Here is a 20,465-nt window from a genome sequence, read left to right on the forward strand (position 1 = left end):
AACATGTTATGGGAAGAGTAAAGTTCGCTACCATTCAATCAATGTCACTAGCAGTAGCGTTATTGACTACAACACACCAGTCTTATTCCAGTCCTACTGCATCAAATTTAAAGAAAACACTACTACACATCTTAAAATATGTTTTCTGTCCCCACACAGAAATATAGAAGTAACACTCAAGTAGCTTCACCGAATAGCCTCATCTGTTTCTAGAAATATCATATAAAGCTCTTCCTGACAATTCTGAAGGCAAAAAAGTGTTTCCAGTATTGGAAGTGTTTACATAAGAAGATTATTTTCTATAATTGCCAACTTACACTAGTAAGATATGAATGTAATAATTTTGGAAGTAAAGTTGGTTAACAAAATAGTTACTTACATACCTGTGACTTTATGTCCCGATGCAAGATTTTTCTATCATGTATATGTTTTAGTGCTAAACAGATTTGTACAAACCAATCCAGAATCTATGCATAAAAGAAAATGCAATATCAGCACTGTTATTTATCTGAAAATTTCCCCAGTTACGTAACTGAAGATATTATCAAATCAGTTTTATAACTCAAGATTTTACCCTCTTCCCACAAACCCGTCTTCGTTTATACCACAGTATAATAAAAAACATAACAGTACTGTTGCTATAATGCTAATTTTTTGATGAAATACGCATATTACCCAAAGTAGATATTAATCTTGAGATTAATAGTTCTATCACATATTATAAACCTAACAAAAGTATGCAAGATTGATTGGCTAAAACATTTAAGACATGGAACTTGTATCTTAAAGACTGTACTTTTGCCGTAGCCAATACAAGTCTTCTGGCAGTCTATCAACTTTCTAGAAAGCCATACTGATGTTTACAGAAACACTTATTTTATCATACAGTAATTTTATCTTAAAAAAAGAGTAGTAAAAAGCAGATTTGTATGAGAAAAGCAACAAACAACATATAACTAGATAATTATAAACAAGACAACAAAACTTTTTTTGTTGTAAATCTGTAAAATTCACAACAGAAAAAGTGACTAACAGTAATAACTTTTCCATGTGAATTGTGGTTTCACATTCCCAACATGTCAAAATATAATACAAGGTGCAATTTTCACTCTTCCACTTTAAGTTCTTCTTGCAAAAGCAAGCCCGAATTACAAAAGTGAAAAGTTTTACAAATTATATCCAAAACGTTTCATGATTACCCTATTCTAAGTACCATCAATAGACCTACTATACTACTAAGCCTTTCCAACCACAGGTAGCTTGAGATCCTACTGGATGCAGACACAAAAGCACAGAAACTATTTATAAAGAAGGAAACATATGTCAGTTCTAATTAAAAAAATTGAATCCTATATAATCTATCTTCACTTAATCAAATCTGTACATAAAATCCTCTCATTCATTCCAAATTCTCCCACAGTACAAATGAGTTTATAACCAGTATCGTGGAAAACCAAAATCTGCTGGTGTACTTCCAATACATTATTTTTCTAATGGAAAAATAAACTTTTGAATGATAGTCATTCAAAATTCATATTGCCATATTTCATATTCTTATATTTACAAAGTTTGCTATTTTATGCTTCTGATAAATGAGAATCAGTATTTCAAAACAAAATCCTCTGCCTTCATACCTTAAAAAAATCAAAGGTTTAAAAATATTCATGTTGTCAGATCTGTCTCAGATTTGGTTTACTTTCCAAGAGATCATTTTTTTTTTTTTTAAATCATCTTACACATACAAAGCCCCAGGATTCCCAGCTACATTTTCTATTCTTTTTCTTTTTAAGGCTACAACTGTGGCTGATAATGAGAATCACAATTTGAGAACCTCATTTTAGATTAAGCAACGATATTCACCAAACTGAAGCAAATTAATTTAAAACTCATTAAAAAGTATCATGCAACAAAACGCTATAGCAGCAGTTTGCTGTTACCTGGTCTTCAGAGAATAAGATTCCTTTCTGGGCATTAATTTTTTTAAATAGGTCTCCTCCTTCACAGTAATCCATCACTATGTAGAGACAGCCATTTTCTGTAAAATAAAACAAACTATTTCAAAAAGAAAAAAAAAATCCATCTTTAACATAACTTTCTGAATATCTTCACTGCTATCACAGAAAAAAAAACAACAAAAAAATAACCTTTTCACATGCAGTTTCAGATATAATTTATTAGACCTTTTTTCAAACTTCAAGCAAAAATGCTTTTATTATTTTGAAGTTCACAACATAAGTTTCACATTTTTGGTAACATTGGACTACTTTGATATGGAGAGAAAGAAATCACATCTACTGAACCAACGCCCCAAAATGGGGTTTAAAACCACTATGAAATTAAAGCTGTCACTTTATGAATGCAATATAAAACCATCCTTCAACCTGCTTTCAAACATTCTAGAGATTCCCTAGCATAAAAATAGAGAACTTAAAGCTCTAATTTAAGAAGTTGCCTCTATTTCCCTAATTCTTTCTTGGAGTTTTTACCTGGACTCCACTAAGTGCAAGAATGTGACAATCATCAACTCTCATACAGCTCATTTCAGTGACTGAAGAACAGCAATAAAACATCCAGCGGACAATGACTGAAGGAAGCAATTGTTTTCTCATTTTAAATGAAATTTTAGGAGACTTACAAAAAACCTACACAAGTTTCCACTACGAAGTATGAGCAAATGTAATACATTTCATACAAAATTACAGTGTTGTTCCCAAATGCAGTATTTTCCAGTTACTGATGAAAAAAGAGATTAGACAGAAGCAAATTGCAAGTTACCAAAACCACAAGAACTACACTATTCACATATTATCCATGATTTTGAGAAGACCTGAATGAATGCATAAAATCAGTCACATGCTGCTCAAAAGAAATACTCTTATGAGTTAGTCATAGCACTTAAACTCTAAGGAGCGTCAAAATTCATTAAATCATCTAAATCACTTTGTTTTCACTCCAGCAGAATGCTTCTGAAATGTCTTTCAAAACATCACAATGAGGATTTTTTTTGTGCTTAACAGCTGTTTGTATCATGGTTAAGCTTTATAATCAGGATCCTCTTTTAAAATAATACTAAGAGTCTGGATTTCTTGCAGACCTATTGCTGAAATAGTTCTCTTTTATAAACCAATTCAGTATGTTCAAAGTCAATGTGCTTTAGCAATAAAGATGCAGCGTGAAGTCTTGTGAACTACAGACTACATGATCTACCTTGTAAGAAGAAAGAAAAAAAGCAGCCTCTATTACAGAAAAAATGTAAATATGGATTTATAAACCAGACTATGGCTGTGCAATGACACAAAATTCTAATTTAATGATGTGATGGTTTGACTCTGGCTAAATGCCAGGTATCCACCAAGTCGCTCTATCACTTCCCCCCCCCCCTTCCCTTTGTTTTCTCAACAGGGTAAAGAGGGGAAAGAAGATAAACTAACCCTTGTGGGTGAAACAAAAGCAGTTTTAATATAAGCAAAGCAAAGCAAAGCAAAAGTCCGCGCGCGGAAGCAAAAGCAAACAGATTTATTCTCTACTTCCCATGAAGAGGCGATGTCGGGCCTTCTCAGGAAGCAGGGCTCCAATACACGTAGTAGTTGCCTCGGAGGACCAAGGGTGACCCCACCCCCTTCCTCCTTTCTCCCAGCTTTATACTGAGCAGACGTCATATGGTCTGGAATATCCCTTTGGTCGGTTTGGGTCAGCTGTCCTGGCTGTGTCCCCTCCCAAGATCTTGCCCACCCCGTCCCACTGGGGAAAATATCAGAAAGAGCCTTGGTGCTGTGTAAGCACTGCTCAGCAGCAGCCACAACACCAGGGTGCTATCAACACCCTGAAGCTCCCAGCATAAACCACAGCACCGTGAGGGCTGCTATAGGGGAAAACCGATTCCAGTTCAGCCAGACCCAATACAAATGAATAGAAAAAATAAAAGCCCCCAATGAAAAGATAGATGAAAGTCACCAGAAAGGAAGGAAAGAAGAAAGTAGCAGTATCCCTAAACAGTATCTCAAATCATATTTAAGTTTTAAAATGGTATTTTAACCTATGGAATACTCTTATCTGTTCTGCTCATTCCCCAAGACATTCAATGTGAAAACAAAGTGGAAATGTATTTCTCCTTCCTTCATAGATTGATAAGGTAAACAGTCCCATCTATTTTTCCAACTCTGAAAGCAATGATAGGATTGCAATGACTGTAGACTGCATTCTAAAATAATAGATTTTGAGATAAAATTGCTCTTGCTAGGTTATCAATACCCAAATTTAGACTGTACTCATATTTAACATACACAAGCATTCAAGGATACTTACAGTCTGGAGAAACAAGGGAATATAACCCTTTCATTTAAACATCAATCAAAATTGATGTATGTAAGGAAGAGACATGAACATTTTTGCTTAATTGTTACACTTTTAAAAATTGTTATTTTTAAATGTGCAGGGGAATTGTGAAAAAAATACAACCAAAAAAGAACTGAAGTAATAAAGGTATGAGAAAGACTGATTAAAGAGAGAAATCCCATTGACTTTTAAACTGACTGCAATAAGTAGGGCACAGACAGTCACCTACTACCATTACTTCAGGTTCTACTGCATTAATTAAACTTACCTTCAAATGACTCCCTATACAGGACAATATTCGGATGTTTCATGTTAGCCAATACAGCAACTTCTCTCCTTGATTCTTCTCTCTCCTTATTTGACATCTTCAGAAGGAAAATAATGATTTTTGAGAACAAAAATACAGAAATAATTGTTCAGTAATTAAAAATAATCACTCACCTTAGAGATGTTTATTTCTTTAATAACGTACTGCTGGCCATTTTCTTTAGCTTTAACAAGAATTGCTTTCCCAAAGGATCCTTCTCCAATCTTCCGCACTTTAATATATTTATCCATAGTTATCTTCTTAAGGCATCCTTACTCAAGTACTAGGCAAAAAAACCCCACAAAACAGATTTAGTTAGCCATCCTTAGTCATTCAGCCTGGCCGATCATGTTACTTTTTTTTTTTTTTTTTTACTCAAAATGTCAATCCATTTGTCTCTTCAGTAGCATCGCATGCTTTGTTGCTTTTCTATAAATCATCTACTCTTAGTCTCAGCTTTATTTTGGTACAGTTGGTTCACTTGCTGTAGAAAAAGGGCTGCCTTGCTAAAACTGGTTTCATCTTTCATCTTGACAAACAGTGTAAGGAAAGGTTGTGTTTTATCTTCAAACAAAGCAAGAAGTGAGTGCCATAACTTCTGATTCAGCTAGCACACAAACATCACCTAGAGCTACAGTACCTGGTTAACAATCTTTTGTTCAACTTTATCTGGAAGAACCATGATAGCAGGGGGAAAAAATATCCCTACATGTTGTTTCTCAAGAAGCTTTAAATCCACTATTTTGGAAGTTAGCCACTATAATGAAGCCAAAAAATGGACTGAATTCCACAGATCCCCATGAAGTTTAGAATCATTATTTGATATTGAAAGGTGGAACCTTAACTGTGACTGAAAAAACTCGGATTTCATGTTGCATATAAATTCATTACCAAATGGTGGAAATTGGTATTTTTAATGTACTATCTGACCACTTAGACTGCCTTTTGAGATTAAACAGATTATTCAAGTAAGTGTTGATGGTGTTTAAGGTTCTGTATTAAGGAAACAGTTTGGGAGAAAAATAAGCCACTAGTGATCTGTATGTGGAAGGTATGGCAATATAGAGAAGTATCAGAACAGCAAAGAGGATCGGCAAACCAAGGACTGAAGTGATAAAAGTCAAAACAAATCCATGGTGGCCTAAAAGGTCATCTTTTTTCTACAGTAGAAAGAACTTCCATACCCTGAGGAAGTTTCTGTAAGCTGAAAAAGACAGAAAGTTCCCAAGCTTTTCTGCATCCAAGCCTCACTTGAGAGCACCAACAGCATTTGTGTTTTGCTGTACCCAGCTGCCTTCCAACAGCAGACTCTCGTAGCTTAGATCCATACTCCACATGCATCTCAGGTGAGGCTCTTCTCCTCAATTTAGGATCATTTTTTTGGTCACAGAATTACAAAGCACCAGACACAGATGCTGCTAAAGCATCAGGGAGGTGAAGAACCCATACCATGAAAGCAGACTAAAATGAATAAGCTTGATTAGTATAGCGAGACAAAATACAGGAGAACTCAAGTAATCTTTTCTGCAAAACAGGTGATGGGAAGACAACCAGGACTAAGGATAACTACCAGGAAACAAACAAACAAACAAAAAAAAGTGAAAACGACAGGTATGCAATGTCTTGATGTTTTATTTTTTGTCTTGAAGTACAAAAAGGCAGTTTAGTGTGTATGAAGTTGCACTTCTCAAAGTGATAATGTTAACATCAATATTCATTTTTGGGCAATGGTAAATAAAACATAGCAGCTGGGACACGACTTTGACTTCACATGGCTTTACTAAGTTCTTTTCCTACCCCTGTTTTGTTTATGAAACAGCCTATGCCGTACTACAACTAAACCAGCTGCATTAGGCTTAGCTTAGGGCTCCTACTGCACGCTGTTCTGTGCGTAAACGATCACTAAGCAGACTACGGGCAAGAACATACAGTTCGATCAGAGCAGGGATATAATTTTGTACATGTCAGATGTCTTATTTTTACGCGTAGCATAGGAAATACAAGTTTTGAGAAAGGACATCAGTGCTGACAGGGCGTTGGCTTTTCAACCCCTGTGGAAAGAAGTAATCTTAAACATCATGGACACGCGCGAAGGCGGCTTGTGCGCCAGGGCACAAGTCACACCTCGACCGCGCGCTAGGCACGGAGAAAGCGAAGCGACTAAACTCGAACCGCACGGCCAGGTCACGAGCAGGCGGACGGCAAGCGGCAGCGCGCAGTGCCCGCCGGCCCCAGCCCAGCGGCAGGAGACGCCCCCAGGCCAGGCCGCGCTCCTCCGCCGGGCCCCACCAGGCCGCCGCGCAGCTGAGGCGAGACCAGCGCCAGGCCGAGAGGCGCGGCCGGGGACCCCCCGCCCCAAAGCGATTGAGACAGGCAACCCGCCACCGACCTGGCCGCGGCAGCGGGTGCCCCCGCCGCCAGCGCCGCAGAGGGGCGGCCCCGCCGCCTGCCCAGGCCAGCACGCCTCCCAGCCCCGCATACCTCCCCGCTGCGCCCGCCGCTGCCACAGCTGCTCGACCCAACCTCACGCCCGCCGCGAGCCCGCCCCCTCGGCCCTTACTGGCTGGCCCGCCCCGCAGCTCAGCTCCCATTGGGCGACCTGCGCGGAGGCGGGTCAGCAGGCGCGGCAGACCGCCCCGCCCGCCTTAGCGGTGCTTCACCGTGGTAACGCGCGGCCGGGAGTCACGTGACGGAGGGGGAGGCGGGGCTCCGGCGGCGCCTGCCCGCACCGGGGCGGCCGCGGGCTACGGGCGTTTGTGGTCTTGGGGGGAAAAACCCCTAAACAGGTGCAAGTCTTTGACGAACCAGCCACGACCCACGAGACCGCGCGGCCTGGCACCGGCGGTACGAGCCTTCCCCCAGGGCTGTGCCCAAATCTTACTCGGGAGGGTAAGCGGCACGGGCGGCTCCTCCGCTCCAAAGCGCGTTAATGGCGCGTGCGAGCCAGGGCCCGTGATCCACAACGCTCCTCCCGGTCCGACTGTCTCGGTCCGTCATCCTGTGGGCACACTACAGCGCACTGTTCGGTCTTGGTAGTCTTTTTATATAAGTGAACCGACGGGTATTTTGTCTTTTTCCCTTGGGGGGAAAAAAGAGCACCTCACGTGCCCCCGTATTCTGTAACCTCCATTCTGTCAGTATTCGTTAAGCAAACACTGGCCCCAGCGTCTCGGCGAGCACGGAAACGCCCCGGCCGGCCTCACGGTGACAGCACGTAGCGATGGTGACCTGCGTCTCGCCTGCAGGCGACGTTCTGAAGCTCCCCGGGCCCTGCCGTCAGAGAGCGCAGTGCCCCTGAAGCTCAGAGGCGCCCGGTACACGCTGCGCTGTACCGAGCCTCCTCCTTTACCCGGGAAGCCGCGTTCTCCCCGTTCCCAAGCATGGGGATTTCCTGCTCCCCCGTTCCCGCCCGCTCTGCGCAGCGGCGCGCTGCAACCCGGGCCCGCCACCCGCCTCCGGCACCAAAGGAAACACGACACCCGAGCGCCGTGGGGGCCGGCGGCACCGCAGCCCCGGCAGCTTCCCTCGCGGGCACGCGCCTAGCGGCCGCTCCCCGCGGCAGCCGCCGAGGAGCCACGCCCCTCCGTGCGCGTGGCCGCGAGGCGGGGACCCGTGTCAGCGGCGGCCCGCGGCAACCGGAAGTGGCGGCGGTGACGCTGACTCGGGCGGCCCGGCAGGAAGCGGCGGCGCGCGTGCGCGGCAGGGGCCCCGCCCCCAGGCCGAGGGGCGGGGCTGGCCGGCGGAGCCACCGTTGGGCCGGGGGCCGAGCCGGTGCCCGCGGCGTCTCCGCGACCCCGCCCCGCCGCCGCAGGAGGATGAGCCAGCGCCTCCCCGGGGAGCAGCAGGCGGCGCCACCTGGACAGGTACGGGTGGGGCGGGGCGGGGCGGGGCGCGGCGCGGCTGGCTGCCACTTCCCCCCCCCCCCGCTCGGCGGAGGGCCGCGGCACGGGGTAGGCACGGTGGCGTGGCAGGAGGCGCCGTGGGCGGTCCGCTCGGTCCTGCCCGCTGGCGTTGGAGCTAGTGGGGCTGCGGTGGCGGCTCCGGCCCGACGGTGGCGGGAGGGGAGGAGAAGGCAGCCCCCCGCCGCACGGCCCGTTCCGGTGCCCGCCTCTGCGAGACCGCTTCGTCCTGCGGCCGGGAGGCGGGAAGGGGCAGAAACGGCGGTTCGTCACGGAGCTCCTCAACTTACCCCTTGTCCTGCCCCGAAGCGGGAAAGGCCGGGGTGAGGGCGAGTACCCCGCGTGTTTACACAGCGGGTAATCTCTTGTCACCTGATTTCGGTGTCCTTCCGTGGCAGCTCTCGTTCGCCTGCGGAAGACCGAGGGCTCTGCAACGTCTAAGAGCCAGAGTCTTCTCCCCACGCAGACGGTGTTAGAAGTATCATTGTGCCTCAGTTGCTCACTTCATGTTGGCTCACGGGTTTGCTTAGCAAGGCTGCTGTTACACAAGCGAGGGAGATAATGGGTTCATATTGGAGCTTCTTAATTAAATTAGGAGGGTGCAGGTCAGCGAGGTTGAAACCGAAGATTGACCGCGTTCTTTCACATTATTTTCCCTGCTTACCTACAATCCTCCCCTTCCCTATCCGAAAACGTGGACCTGACTGTAAAACAAGTATGGATCAATTCTCACCTGAAATGAGCAGCGGCAGTCGAAGAATTGTGTGCTGGTAGTGAAACGTTCAGTGTTAAATAGTAAATTTGCTGTGTCACACTTCAAAGTACTGAACAAAAGGCCTTAAAAGCAAATGAAAAAATGTTTCTGGTGCTATATTGTGTGGAAATAGACACTTAAAAGTACTTTTGGAAAAATGTCCCGAAATGGTAATCATTTAGAGCTTGCACCTTTTCGATGTTGTTAGATCTCTGAAGTTTATGGTGCAGAGTTTGTGGAAGACATTAAATGTCACGTGTATTGGTACTTTTTGCTTTCAGACGCCTTTCTTGATGGACCTGCGAAGGGTTTACGTTCTGTATCCCTTAGCAACCTAGAGGCTTCTTTGCAAAACCAGCTCTTTGAATGAAGGACGAGTTGGCATGGCAAATTTGAAAGCAGATAGTTATCAATACTGTTTATTTAAGGGAACTTCAATATGCTGTAATGTAAAATTTTAAGAAGTCATTCATGCATTACAGTAAACATAACTTTGTGAAGTAAAATAAGACCCTGGAGTACTTCACAAGTGTCACTGATTTTTTCCAAGATAAAAGTCTTACACTGGCCAACTGCTTGAAATTTGATGTCTAGTCTCTTTGGTTGGCAACCAGATGTAAACTTGCTGCTTAGTACTCTTGACTTGTCAAAATAGGAAGCAGTTCTACTGTGGGAAAACTGCTGCTAGCTTAAACACACAGTTTGACATAAAATTACTTTGTATCTGTCTGCAACACTGTGAAACTAAAAGGTATATAGTGCCCAGAAAAATGGAGCTTGTTTCCTGTTTGCTTTTGTTTTGTATTGGTATGTCAGTTCTAAAAATTCTTTGAGAAGTAGATGTCATGCACAATGTGTATTGCAGTATTTCTACAGATACATTTCCCTTGTTTTATAATTCGCAAGGCTGCCTTTGCCCTTATCTTTACAGGATCCTATCTGTGAGTGGTTTACATGCCACTGTTCTCCCCGTGGTGCATACTTGCAAGTTAAGGTAATCCTGGGTATAGCTCTTCTCTCTTGCTTAATACTGAACAAGCCATTCCAAATCCTCAACCGGGAAAGGCACCTGAAGCTGTTCGTCTTTGCTCTTTGTGATTGAATTCCTCTAAGCCACTTTATTAGTTTGCCTGCATTTTTCTCTCGGAACTGTGTTTGTATTTCCACTTGTCGTCTCTTCCACACCGAATGTTTGTCATAAAGGGGTGTTTCAGTAAGCTACAAGTGAGAACCCCCTGTGCACTAGTTATTTTATGAACAGCTGGATCTGCCTGTGTAATGTATGTTCTTCTGTTCACTGAATATACAGTTTGGCTTCCTCCTGCCCTGCTGTTGCTCTGGGGTCTTGGGGCCTGGGGCTGTGTGTGTGTGTCTGTGTGTGTGTGTCTTCCCCTGGTATTTGAACGAGTTGCAGTCTTTGAATATAAGCACTAAAGCTGGGACAACTTCACAACCATTGCCAAAAGGCATTCTAGGAACTTTCAGATTTTTTTTTTGCGTCCCCTTATTTAAGTGACTTCATATGCATGTGGATAGGTGTTACCGTGAAGATCAAGTTTTCAGGGTAAATAATAATTTTTCCCTTGGGATATTTTTAACTTGGTCATAATAAAAAGTGGAATAGAAGCTCTACAGTTGAAGAGATTTGTGCCAGAAATGACAGTGCCAGTTTGAGTTGTTTGAAGAGTTAGTTTCCTGAATCTCAGACTCTAGGTTTCATGTCCATGCTTTGGCACTTCCTTCCTTGGCCGCAGCAGTAACCCAATAACCTCTGAAGGTGGTCAGCGCTGGCAGTGATCATGTGCATGAAACTGCTTATACTTCCTCCCTGCTCGTTTTCCCCAAACTAAGATTTCAACTTTGTACTAATGTGCTCCAAGAGCAAGTTCCCCATTGTCAGTCTTGCCCTTCTGACATAACCTGAAAGTGCAGGTCCTGTGTTGGCTGACTTCTGAAGCTGTTCAGATGTCAGGCCACCCTTTTACCCCGTGCTCATGAATGAGGTACACAGCTCCAGGCTCTGCTACATAGTACTTTTGGTGCTTGTTTATGTATGCCAGGCTTTGGAAACTGAAGATGCTCAGAATATTAGAAAGTTGACAATTATAAGTATTAGTAGCTGTTTAACTTGAAACTTGGTGTTGAAGTTTTGAAGCCTTTATAAAATCATCTGAGAGAATAATGTTTAGACAAAACAGTGTTAATTTAAATTGATTCTGATAAGAGGGTTGAAAACAGACTTTAGAAATAATCCTTGCTGGGACTTGTGCTCTGCTTTAAAAAGGTAGAAACCGAAATCGTTGAGGTAGTAGTTACACTTAATGAGCTGATAATACCTGTTATTATCAGAGAGAAGAGAGTTGACAAAGCTGTTAAAATGGCTGTAAATCTGTTTACATCTGGAGTATCCTTATTTGGTTGTATTGAGTAGTGAGTAATCTTGGATACTAGGCCTGCAAATGAATGGAAAGAAGATGATTTATAACATTGTAGTAGGTACCAGTGTGTTTTTTTAAATGACTTGCAGAGAATCTAATCAGTTATTTCCCCTTGAACTTTCTAGAGATTCAGCTTTTTGTTTGTTAAGCATTTTGTTTAGACTTTCTAGTTACAAGAATAGACTGTTAACTCTAGGAAGGAAAAGTGAATTAAGTTCAGTGCTAAAGCACCGACCCTTTGATAAAAACAACCTTTACTGTTACTTTTTTTCTTATTTTTGGTATATTTTGAGAAATTGATGTAAGAAGTTCATGAACGAAGAAGGATTCAGATGTGCATTTTGCATGTTTATACTGCAATACAGTATAATGAAGAAACATTTCCTAATTGATATAGTAAAAATGTAATTTCACTTCAGTAGTATGTTTAAATTACAGAATAGAGCTACTGAGGTGACATCCTGCCAGTTAAAATTCAAGTACTTGTTTTCCTTAAAGATAAGTTTGTGTTTGAGTTCCTTCTACTCCTATCTCCAAATTAGTGTTCTCTGCCAGATTTGTTGGTTTTAATGTGTTATCTGCAGGTTTTGATCTACTGCAGCTTTTTCCCTGAGGTTTCTGTTACTAATTTCATCTGTTGTGCATGGGGGGGGGGGGGGGGGGAAGCAGTTCTCCATATGCTTTCAAACACTAATTTTATGTTTCTGAAAAGTGAATCTACAAAAGGGGGTATCTGTAGGAAAGAAAACTGAAGATTTTTTAAATTATTTTTTGAATTTTGCTGCTTGTCTTGCAGAAAACTTTTATTCTCATGTGGAATGCTATAAGAATGAGTAAACACTTAAAATTAATTATCAGTCTTACAGACTTACCAGTTTTCTTCTGTTTTGTGCTGAGTCATGAATAGTCTTTTAAATTACCCAACAAGGCTTATAAGACTGTAGAACGCTCAAGGAGAGCTAACAACCTGTGCACTGAGTATTCATGTTATTACCACAATTACAAGAATCTCATTGTTCCTCTCTAACAAATTTTTAAAAATCCCTTTTGGTTCTTTGGATAGGGGATGGATTATTTTTGATAAATTTGGTCTATGAACCTGGTGAACTGGCCTCATCGCTGTGGTTATGTAACACATTTAAGATAACTGACCTCCTTGTGCACTCTGTTAGCTAGAAGCCTTTTAGTAAAGTATTGCTGAATCTTTTTTGTGTAATTTTCAAAATTAAAAATCTTCCATGAAGCCACTTCCTTTTTTTTCCCTCATAAAATATCCACTTTGATTCTCTCTTTCAACTTAATACCACTATTTAACAGTAATAATTTCCCTCCAGACTCTTGCCAGAAGTGAGGGAAATTTGCTATGCATTCAGAACTGCTAACACACTTGACTTAGTGAATACTTTTGGTGGTGTTTGTGCATCAAGGGCTTCACTACCTTTTGTGGTGTGGTTTTTTTTGTTGTTGTTTTGCTTTGTTTTGTTTTTTTTTTTTAGTGTCTTGGTTAGCATATATGTTTTTATTAAAAAGCTTAAAAAGGCATTAACAATCTTACATATTAACATCAGAAGTTCATGGCTATCTCTTAACAGTTTATTTATTCCATCCTTTGAAGACAACCAGAATGGCAATCAGCAATGGATATGCTGTATTTACAAAAATGAGGTGACTTCTGTCTAGCTAGAGCCAAGAAGGTCAACCATGAGTCAGATCCTGGTGTTGACTGCAGATCCTTTTAGTCCTTCACCTTGCAACCCTAATGTTGCTGCTTGAGAGGATCCAGAGCAAGAAAAAGAGCAAGCCTGTTGTCAGGGCTCCAAGCCTTGAAGTTTGAATACCTCTACATAGTGCATCTGCCAGTTTATCTTTCTGTTAGATATAGTAAGAAGAGCCCCCAGCCTTTCTGATTTCTTTATAGATGTAATTTCTAACCACAGTACAGCAAATGAGATCCCCATTAGCTGGTATTTACTTTGAAAATCAGTAGTAGGGAGAGTAAGTAAAGAGGAACCACCAGGGGTCCCCACATGATTTCATAAGCAATGGTTGTATGCCTGTGCTGTATTTTGGGGAATGCTGTAGAATTTTTTCTTTGATCTCATGGGCTTTTGTGTGTTTATGAAGAAATCGGAATTCAGTACAAAGATCTTAAAAATCTGCGGTACCTGTTGTTATCAAGAAGATGCTCAAGCTGTGGATAATGCTGCTTTTCAGATTCCAGTGTGACAACCCTGAATTAAAATTTTGCCTGTCAAAAACTAATACTTTTCATGTGCTTCTTTCTGCTGGAGTCAGTGCTTTCATATGCTCTGTCTTGGCTCGCAGAGCCTCTTTTCTGTGATGGTCTCTTATTTCCTTTATATTGAAAGTTTCTGTTTCATTTCTTGTACTTTCACATCATTCAGATACAAATGCATTGAATTGAACTTGAATGAAATTACCTGAAGGACACCTAACTCAGGTGTGAACCTGTGCACATAGCTAAGGACTGTCCAATGCACTTCTCTAAAAAGTTAAAGAAAAGTAGTATAAATAGCAAGATTTCTGGTCATATTGTGGTGTGTAAAAGCTCTTACTCCACTGTTTGTGTATTCCTCAGCTGACTGCAACACAAGTCCACATTCAGAAGCAGCAAAATACTTTAAAAACTGTGAAGAGAAGATTGCATGCTGTTGCTCTGTCTTTTCATCAAATAGAAAATCAGCATCATGACCAAAGATTCAACAGACAAAAGTTATGTTGTCTACAATGGAACCTACAGTCATAGTTCCTGTCCTTCAAAAGAGGAGTATGGGGTTTACCTTTCATTTGTCTTAACAGATTTCAGTGTGGTTTTCATCAGAGCATGACCACGGATGGAACATCAGAGATTTTTTGTTTTGCTAAGGACATTCTCCATCTTTTCTTTCCTGGACAGAATATTTGCAGCTATAGGTACTAACCTATTAGTTTAGAAACTAATACTGTATTTTACATGTATTTTACACGTGGACTGAAGTGGCAGCCATGGACACAGTTGTTTACCATGACTTGGTTAAAGATCAGTATTTGCCTGTGAAATTTATAAGCTTTTGAGCTATATTTGCTTTTATATTTAGTTCAGGTTCATGCTAAGGGATTATGTTCTTAACTTTTTTTTTTTTTTTAAAAAAAAAAACCTTAAAGACCTTACCACTCCTGTAGCTGTGTATTACTGGGCCTGTGTGGGAGACTACTCCTTGACTCTTGATAGCAGAGTTGTTTGTAGTGTTTCTAATAAATGAGGCTAGGTTAGTAAATTTAAATTTGAGTTTTCAGGCCAGTTTTGGTCAAAAGCAATTAAACAGTATTCACATTAGTAACTTGGTGGGTGTGACAGAAGCAATTCCTTCTATCAGGTTGGCTGATATGTTTGTGCTAGGTGGTACAAGTCTTCAGCTGTCACAGCTATGGCTAGCCATAGCCTTAGGGGTTAAGACATTTTAGAGAGTGGAGATGAAGTAGTTCTGAATACTTTATACAAACTAAAGTCAATGGTCTTAATGTTTGAAATCATATGATTAGAAGCATGAGTTCAGTATTCATGCTGTAATTAGTTTGGTTTTTTTTTAAAGCTGAGAAGATAAAAAGTGCTATCAAAATTAAGTATTGTTGATTCTGCTTTTGTGAAGATCAGCTATAGTGGTGATATTCTGTATTGGTATGTATCATAAATGTGAAAAAACTTTTCAGGCTGTTATTTTATTAAGCTTTTATAACTAAGAGTGGTAAGATTCAGTAGAATCTAGAAAGTAAATCTGAATTTTGCTATAGTTTTAAAGCTGAGATTACCTTAATGCTTTACAACTATTTTCATGTAGTTTTGTCTATGTGTTTCTGTGCTTGTCCTTTTTTATTTCTTGTTTAAAGAACACGAGTATGTGTCTCTCTCCTCCTTGAACAGTAATTTAATTTTGGAAGTAGCTGTGAATGGAACTAAACTAAGTTTTATATATTTATATTTTTGGAAATTGCTTTATCTTCTATTCCAAGAGTACCTACTACATAAACTCAAATTTATTTATTTATTTATTTATTTAAAAAATCAAACACCTCAATTAGCTGATACTAACTGGCAATGTACCTTTCTGACTTTGATCTTGGCCAATTTTTAAGTCATATTTAGAAAAACATTCTCATTAAATGGTTTCAGTAGGAGCAGTACTGTCCTGGAAATCAGTTAAGTGTCAGATGGGGATTTTTTTTAATGTAACAGGGTGATAAGGTTACCATATGCTTTCCCTAATTTTTAACTGTTTGGGTTTTCGAGTATCTTTAAGAATATTTGTGGTCTAAGCTGACTTGAGATCAAGTTCAGGAAAGCTGCTACTTCATTCATCTTCCCTTCTGTATTTTAAGTGTAAGATTTTTTGATCGTTTTTATGAAGAAATAGTCTGCTAGTGATCTAAAAATTATATTGAGAAATTCCTCCCAATTCATTAACCCCTTTTCCAAACCTGAAGTTTGGGAGATGAGTGGTGTTCTCATTTTGTTTAACTATCTTCACATGACATGCAAAATAAATAAGTGGAGGCTAGATATGCTGAGGCTGCAATGAAAATGGGAATGTAATTTTGACACTGGTGAGGCTAAGGATGAAAGGATGGGCACAACATGGCCTTTGTTTTAAAACTGTTGTAAAAAGATTATAATTTCTGAGTTAAAAATCTCTTTCTGAAAGGCAGGCTTCTTTAAAAAGTAAAAAAGCTGACAGGGTACTGTTTTAAATTAATGTAATAGGGGAGGTTTGGAGTTAAACGTTCAAAGCTGTTCTTCATTGCTTACATTTCTTGGGCAGTTGTTCTGACATATATATATGGGATATATGTTAAAATTTTAATTAAAGCGTGAGGAATGTTTTTACCTGTTATTAAAGCGTTTAGTAGTTGGATGCTTCTTTTTAATAAGATCATCTGTATAGAATTCCTGTCTACTTTATAAGAAATAATCATTTTTGAGGGTTCTTACCAGTTAAAACTTTTAAAATTCTATCATTTTTTTTCAAAAATTTTCAGCAAATGACTCCCCAATTGTTATCACTGCATTTCCTCTACTGTAGAACATGTATAATGATTGTATTCTTAATTTTAATTGCATCTACTTTTGTATTATGTCTGCATAGCATTTCTCACTAGGTAGTGTCCTTGCGTAGGATTTGCAGGAAGGTGTGTGTGAGAGAGACATATGTCTGCTTTCTAGCTCTTAGTTCTTAGCACTGAAAAGAAAAATTGAACGTTACAATGATTTTGAGGTTTATCAAGATTCTTGGTTTGGAAAAGAGCTCTTCTGTCAACAACATCAATTTTCAACATTGTACCTTTCCCTGTCCCCCCTTTCCCCCTTTCAACTATTTAATGCAGATTTGTAATTTGGGGTACTTTTAAATTTTCATTCCACCACCCTCCTCAGGAAATAACAAATTTAAGATGCTGTTGTTTCCTGCCACCCTTTGTTTTATGGGACAACAGAGTACATACCTGAGATTTACGGATTATTCGGATTGCCTGACAACAAATGTCCTGGAAATCAGACTTCTTGTTGTCCTACTCTGTCTTCTCCAGAGACACTTCAGTGCGCTGGAAATGGCTCCTTCAGCTGACTTGCTTCTATGTTTGACCTTTTATTTGTCAGGCTTGAAAGATAAGCAGGATGTCTGGCGTTTGGGAGCAGAAAAGTGCCCGAGGTATTAGACTGTGCAGAAAATTGCAATAGCCTTATATACTTTTTCCAGTATTAATGTAGCTGTTCCTCTGCTGTTCTCGTTTACCAATGTAATTCCTGCCTACACTGTATCAGGGGTCAGTGTTGGGACCAGTTCGGTTTAAAATCTTTGTTGACAACGTGCACAGTGGGGTTGGGTGCACCCTCAGCAAGTTTGCTAGTGACACCAAGCTGTGTGGTGCAATCGACACGCTGGAGGGAAGGGATGCCATCCAGAGGGACCCTGACAGGCTTGAGAGGTGGAACCCTACAAACCTCATGGAGTTCAACCAAGCCAAGCGCAAGGTCCTGCACATGGGTCAGAGCAATCCCAAGCACAAATACAGGCTGGGCAATGAGTGGATTGAGAGCAGCCCTGCGGAGAAGGACTTGGGGGTGTTAGTCGATGGAAAACTGACTGTGAGCCAGCAATAAGTGTATCCTGAGCTGCATCAAGAGAAGTGTGGCCAGCAGGTCGAGAGAGGGGATTCTCCTCCTCTACTCCACTCTCATGAAAGCCCACATACAGTGCTGGGTCCAGCTCTGGGGCCCCCAACATAAGTAGGACATGGACATGTTGGAGCAAATCCAGAGGAGGCCATGAAGATGATGAGGGGGCTGGAGCACCTCCCCTGTGAGGACAGGCTGAGAGAGTTGGGGTGGTTCAGCCTGGAGAAGAGAAGGCTCCAGGGAGACCTTATAGTGGCCTTCCAGTACTTAAAGGGGGCTACAGGAAAGACGGGGAGGGACTCTTTATCAGGGAGTATAGTGAGAGCATGAGGGGTAACAGCTTTAAACTGAAAGAGGGTAGATTTAGATTAGATATAAGGAAGGAATTCTTCACTGTGAGGGCGGTGAGACACTGGAACCGGTTTCCCAGAGAAGCTGTGGCTGCCCCCTCCCTGGCAGTGTTCAAGGCCAGGTTGGACGGGGCTTTGAGCAACCTGGGCTAGTGGAAGGTGTCCCTGCCCATGGCAGGAGGGTTGGAACTAGACAATCTTTCAGATCTGTTCCAACCCAAACCATTCTGATTCTGTGATTTAATTAGATCTTTCACAATTCAATATACCTGTATGCTTATTATTTTCTTCCCTCTCCCTAGTCATAAGAGGTAAGATGTCCTGCTTTAGCTGCCTCTTCTTTGGTTTTGTTTGTGGGGTTTTTTTGTTAAGTTTTTTAGTGTCAGAGGATTCTCTGTTAACCTGCTTTGTAGAAGAGTTTTTGTGGGTCAGGACATGCTGGAAATACTATAGTAATGGAAGTGTGATGGGTTAGTTGCAACCTTTTTTGTGAGTTGAGTCAGATTCCTTTCCTGTTCTAAGTACTTGCTGATTTTCTTTTTTTTTTTGTCTTACAGTGCATTACTTCACTATTTTTGTTTTTTTCAAAGATGATCTGAAGCATTTTTGAGTCTGCTTTCTGAGGTATCAGGACTAGACTCTGGATCAAAGCTGCAATGTTTCATAGAAATAAATGTTATATCTTTAATACTCTTAATGCTGTGTAATATCTCTTGGCTTTTTACAGTAGTCTGTTGGAAAAAAGGTATTATTATTACTTAAGTAATTAAGTGATAAAATTATTAAATATTTACTGTAACTAACAGTTGCTGAGAATCTGGTGCAGGATTTGTTTGCTTTTTCAAGTTATTGGCGTTGGCTAGCATCCAGCCAGTACCTTTTTTCGCTGTTTACAATTTCTCTTTAGTAATTTACGTCTTTCCCCACTTGTCTTTTAGTGCCATTTGTATAGGGCAGGGAACCTGTGGAATGAATCTGATGTCATAAAATGGCAAGTTGGCTGGTTAGTTTGCTCTTCACAACTCCATAAACATGTGTGCAGGCTCTCTTGTAAAGAGTGCACTCTTCCAGTATCCACAAGTAATAATTTGCACAAGACTGGGTTAGGCATGATACTGGTTCTCTTCTGACTGTTGTAGCCATAGCAAAAACATTTTCCTGGCTCTTCCTTTTCTTTATTATTGCTGTTCAGAGCAATCTGTTTTTGAGGAGGAGTCTACTCTCTGTCCACATTACTTGGTTTCCTTCACTCAAGTAAGGCAGATCTCTTAGCTGCTAACAGTATTTTATGGTCACATGAGCATCCACTTTTGTCTCGAATATTCAACACAGCTCATGATAGTGCATCCCTAACTTTGTATCCTAGTTTGTTAAACAAGCACTTTTTTAAATTACAGGTACTGATGGACAAATTGACTGATGTGCTCTCAAGAAATAAAATTTTAGTCCTATATGAAGCTTATTGAACAGTTAACAGTCTCATGGTCTTAGTTTCCTAATGACGCTCCTGCCATTGCTTCATGCTGCTATAAGGCAGTATCTGTAACACAGTGTCGGATACAAAGTAGCTGGGGTACTTGACTATCTCGGAATGCAGAAAATTAATGTACAGTTCTTAAGAATCCTGGTTAGGGTCCTCAGAATGAGTGGGTTTGGTGTTAGGGCTTTTGCTTGATTGTTGAAGAGGTCTGTCAGCAGCAATATTTCTGCAGCAGATGTGTAGTGCTTCAAAACAAGAAAAGAAGGCCTGTAGGATCATGCCTATCATGTAACTTTAGGCATGTATGTGCCAGAGGAGTTGACATGTGGGATCACATTTGTGCAGAGGTGATGCAGGGATTCTTTGCAGTTTGCTTGGTCTGGCTCTGGAGAGTCTCTTGGTTTTGTTTGTCAGTTACTGACTAATTGATGAAATTTTCCCTTCCATTGTAGCCCAGGCTGAAATAATTTTCTCATTTATTGGAAGATTTAATCTCTGTAATCCACTGCTCTGACATTTATCTGAAGTGATTTAGAAGACATCAAAGGGGAGAGTTATTTCTCTTCATAGAAGTGGTAGTACTTTTGGCTTTTAGATTTGCTACCTCTTTGTTGTTTTGATACATTCACAAGCAACATTTTGTGATTGCTGACTGAACAGGGGTTTTTCTCTTGCTTGTTGTTTTCTCCTTTGTAATAAAGATTAGTCCTTAAGCGAAAATAATAACTATTAA

General features: G+C 41.0%; 2 protein-coding genes across 19 annotated transcripts in view; one reads left to right on the forward strand and one right to left on the reverse strand.

Annotated features, from left to right (window-relative positions):
* The window catches only part of NEK1 (NIMA related kinase 1), a 47,255-nt gene extending 40,090 nt beyond the window's left edge, over positions 1-7,165 (reverse strand). For 16 of the 17 annotated variants that reach the window (XR_012633613.1, XR_012633612.1, XM_074905752.1 and 13 more), the window contains exons 1-5: positions 7,124-7,165; positions 4,777-4,925; positions 4,604-4,700; positions 1,938-2,035; positions 384-467 (exon numbers count right to left, since the gene is read on the reverse strand). Coding sequence is in view for 15 of the 17 variants with exons in the window: in XM_074905752.1 (XP_074761853.1) it covers positions 384-467; positions 1,938-2,035; positions 4,604-4,700; positions 4,777-4,893 (396 nt within the window). In the remaining 2 variants the exon portion in view is untranslated. Of the gene's footprint in view, positions 1-383; positions 468-1,937; positions 2,036-4,603; positions 4,701-4,776; positions 4,926-7,031; positions 7,104-7,123 lie in introns of those variants that run through there. The other variant, XM_074905741.1, reaches the window with a different exon arrangement.
* Positions 7,166-8,357: 1,192 nt separating this feature from the next.
* CLCN3 (chloride voltage-gated channel 3) overlaps positions 8,358-20,465 on the forward strand; it is a 74,201-nt gene continuing 62,093 nt past the window's right edge. For both annotated transcript variants that reach the window (XM_074905757.1, XM_074905759.1), the window contains exon 1: positions 8,358-8,505. The gene's annotated coding sequence lies outside the window, so the exon portion shown is untranslated. The remainder of the gene's footprint in view (positions 8,506-20,465) is intronic.

Source organism: Athene noctua, chromosome 4 (assembly GCF_965140245.1).
Source record: "Athene noctua chromosome 4, bAthNoc1.hap1.1, whole genome shotgun sequence".
NCBI classification, from domain to species: domain Eukaryota; kingdom Metazoa; phylum Chordata; class Aves; order Strigiformes; family Strigidae; genus Athene; species Athene noctua.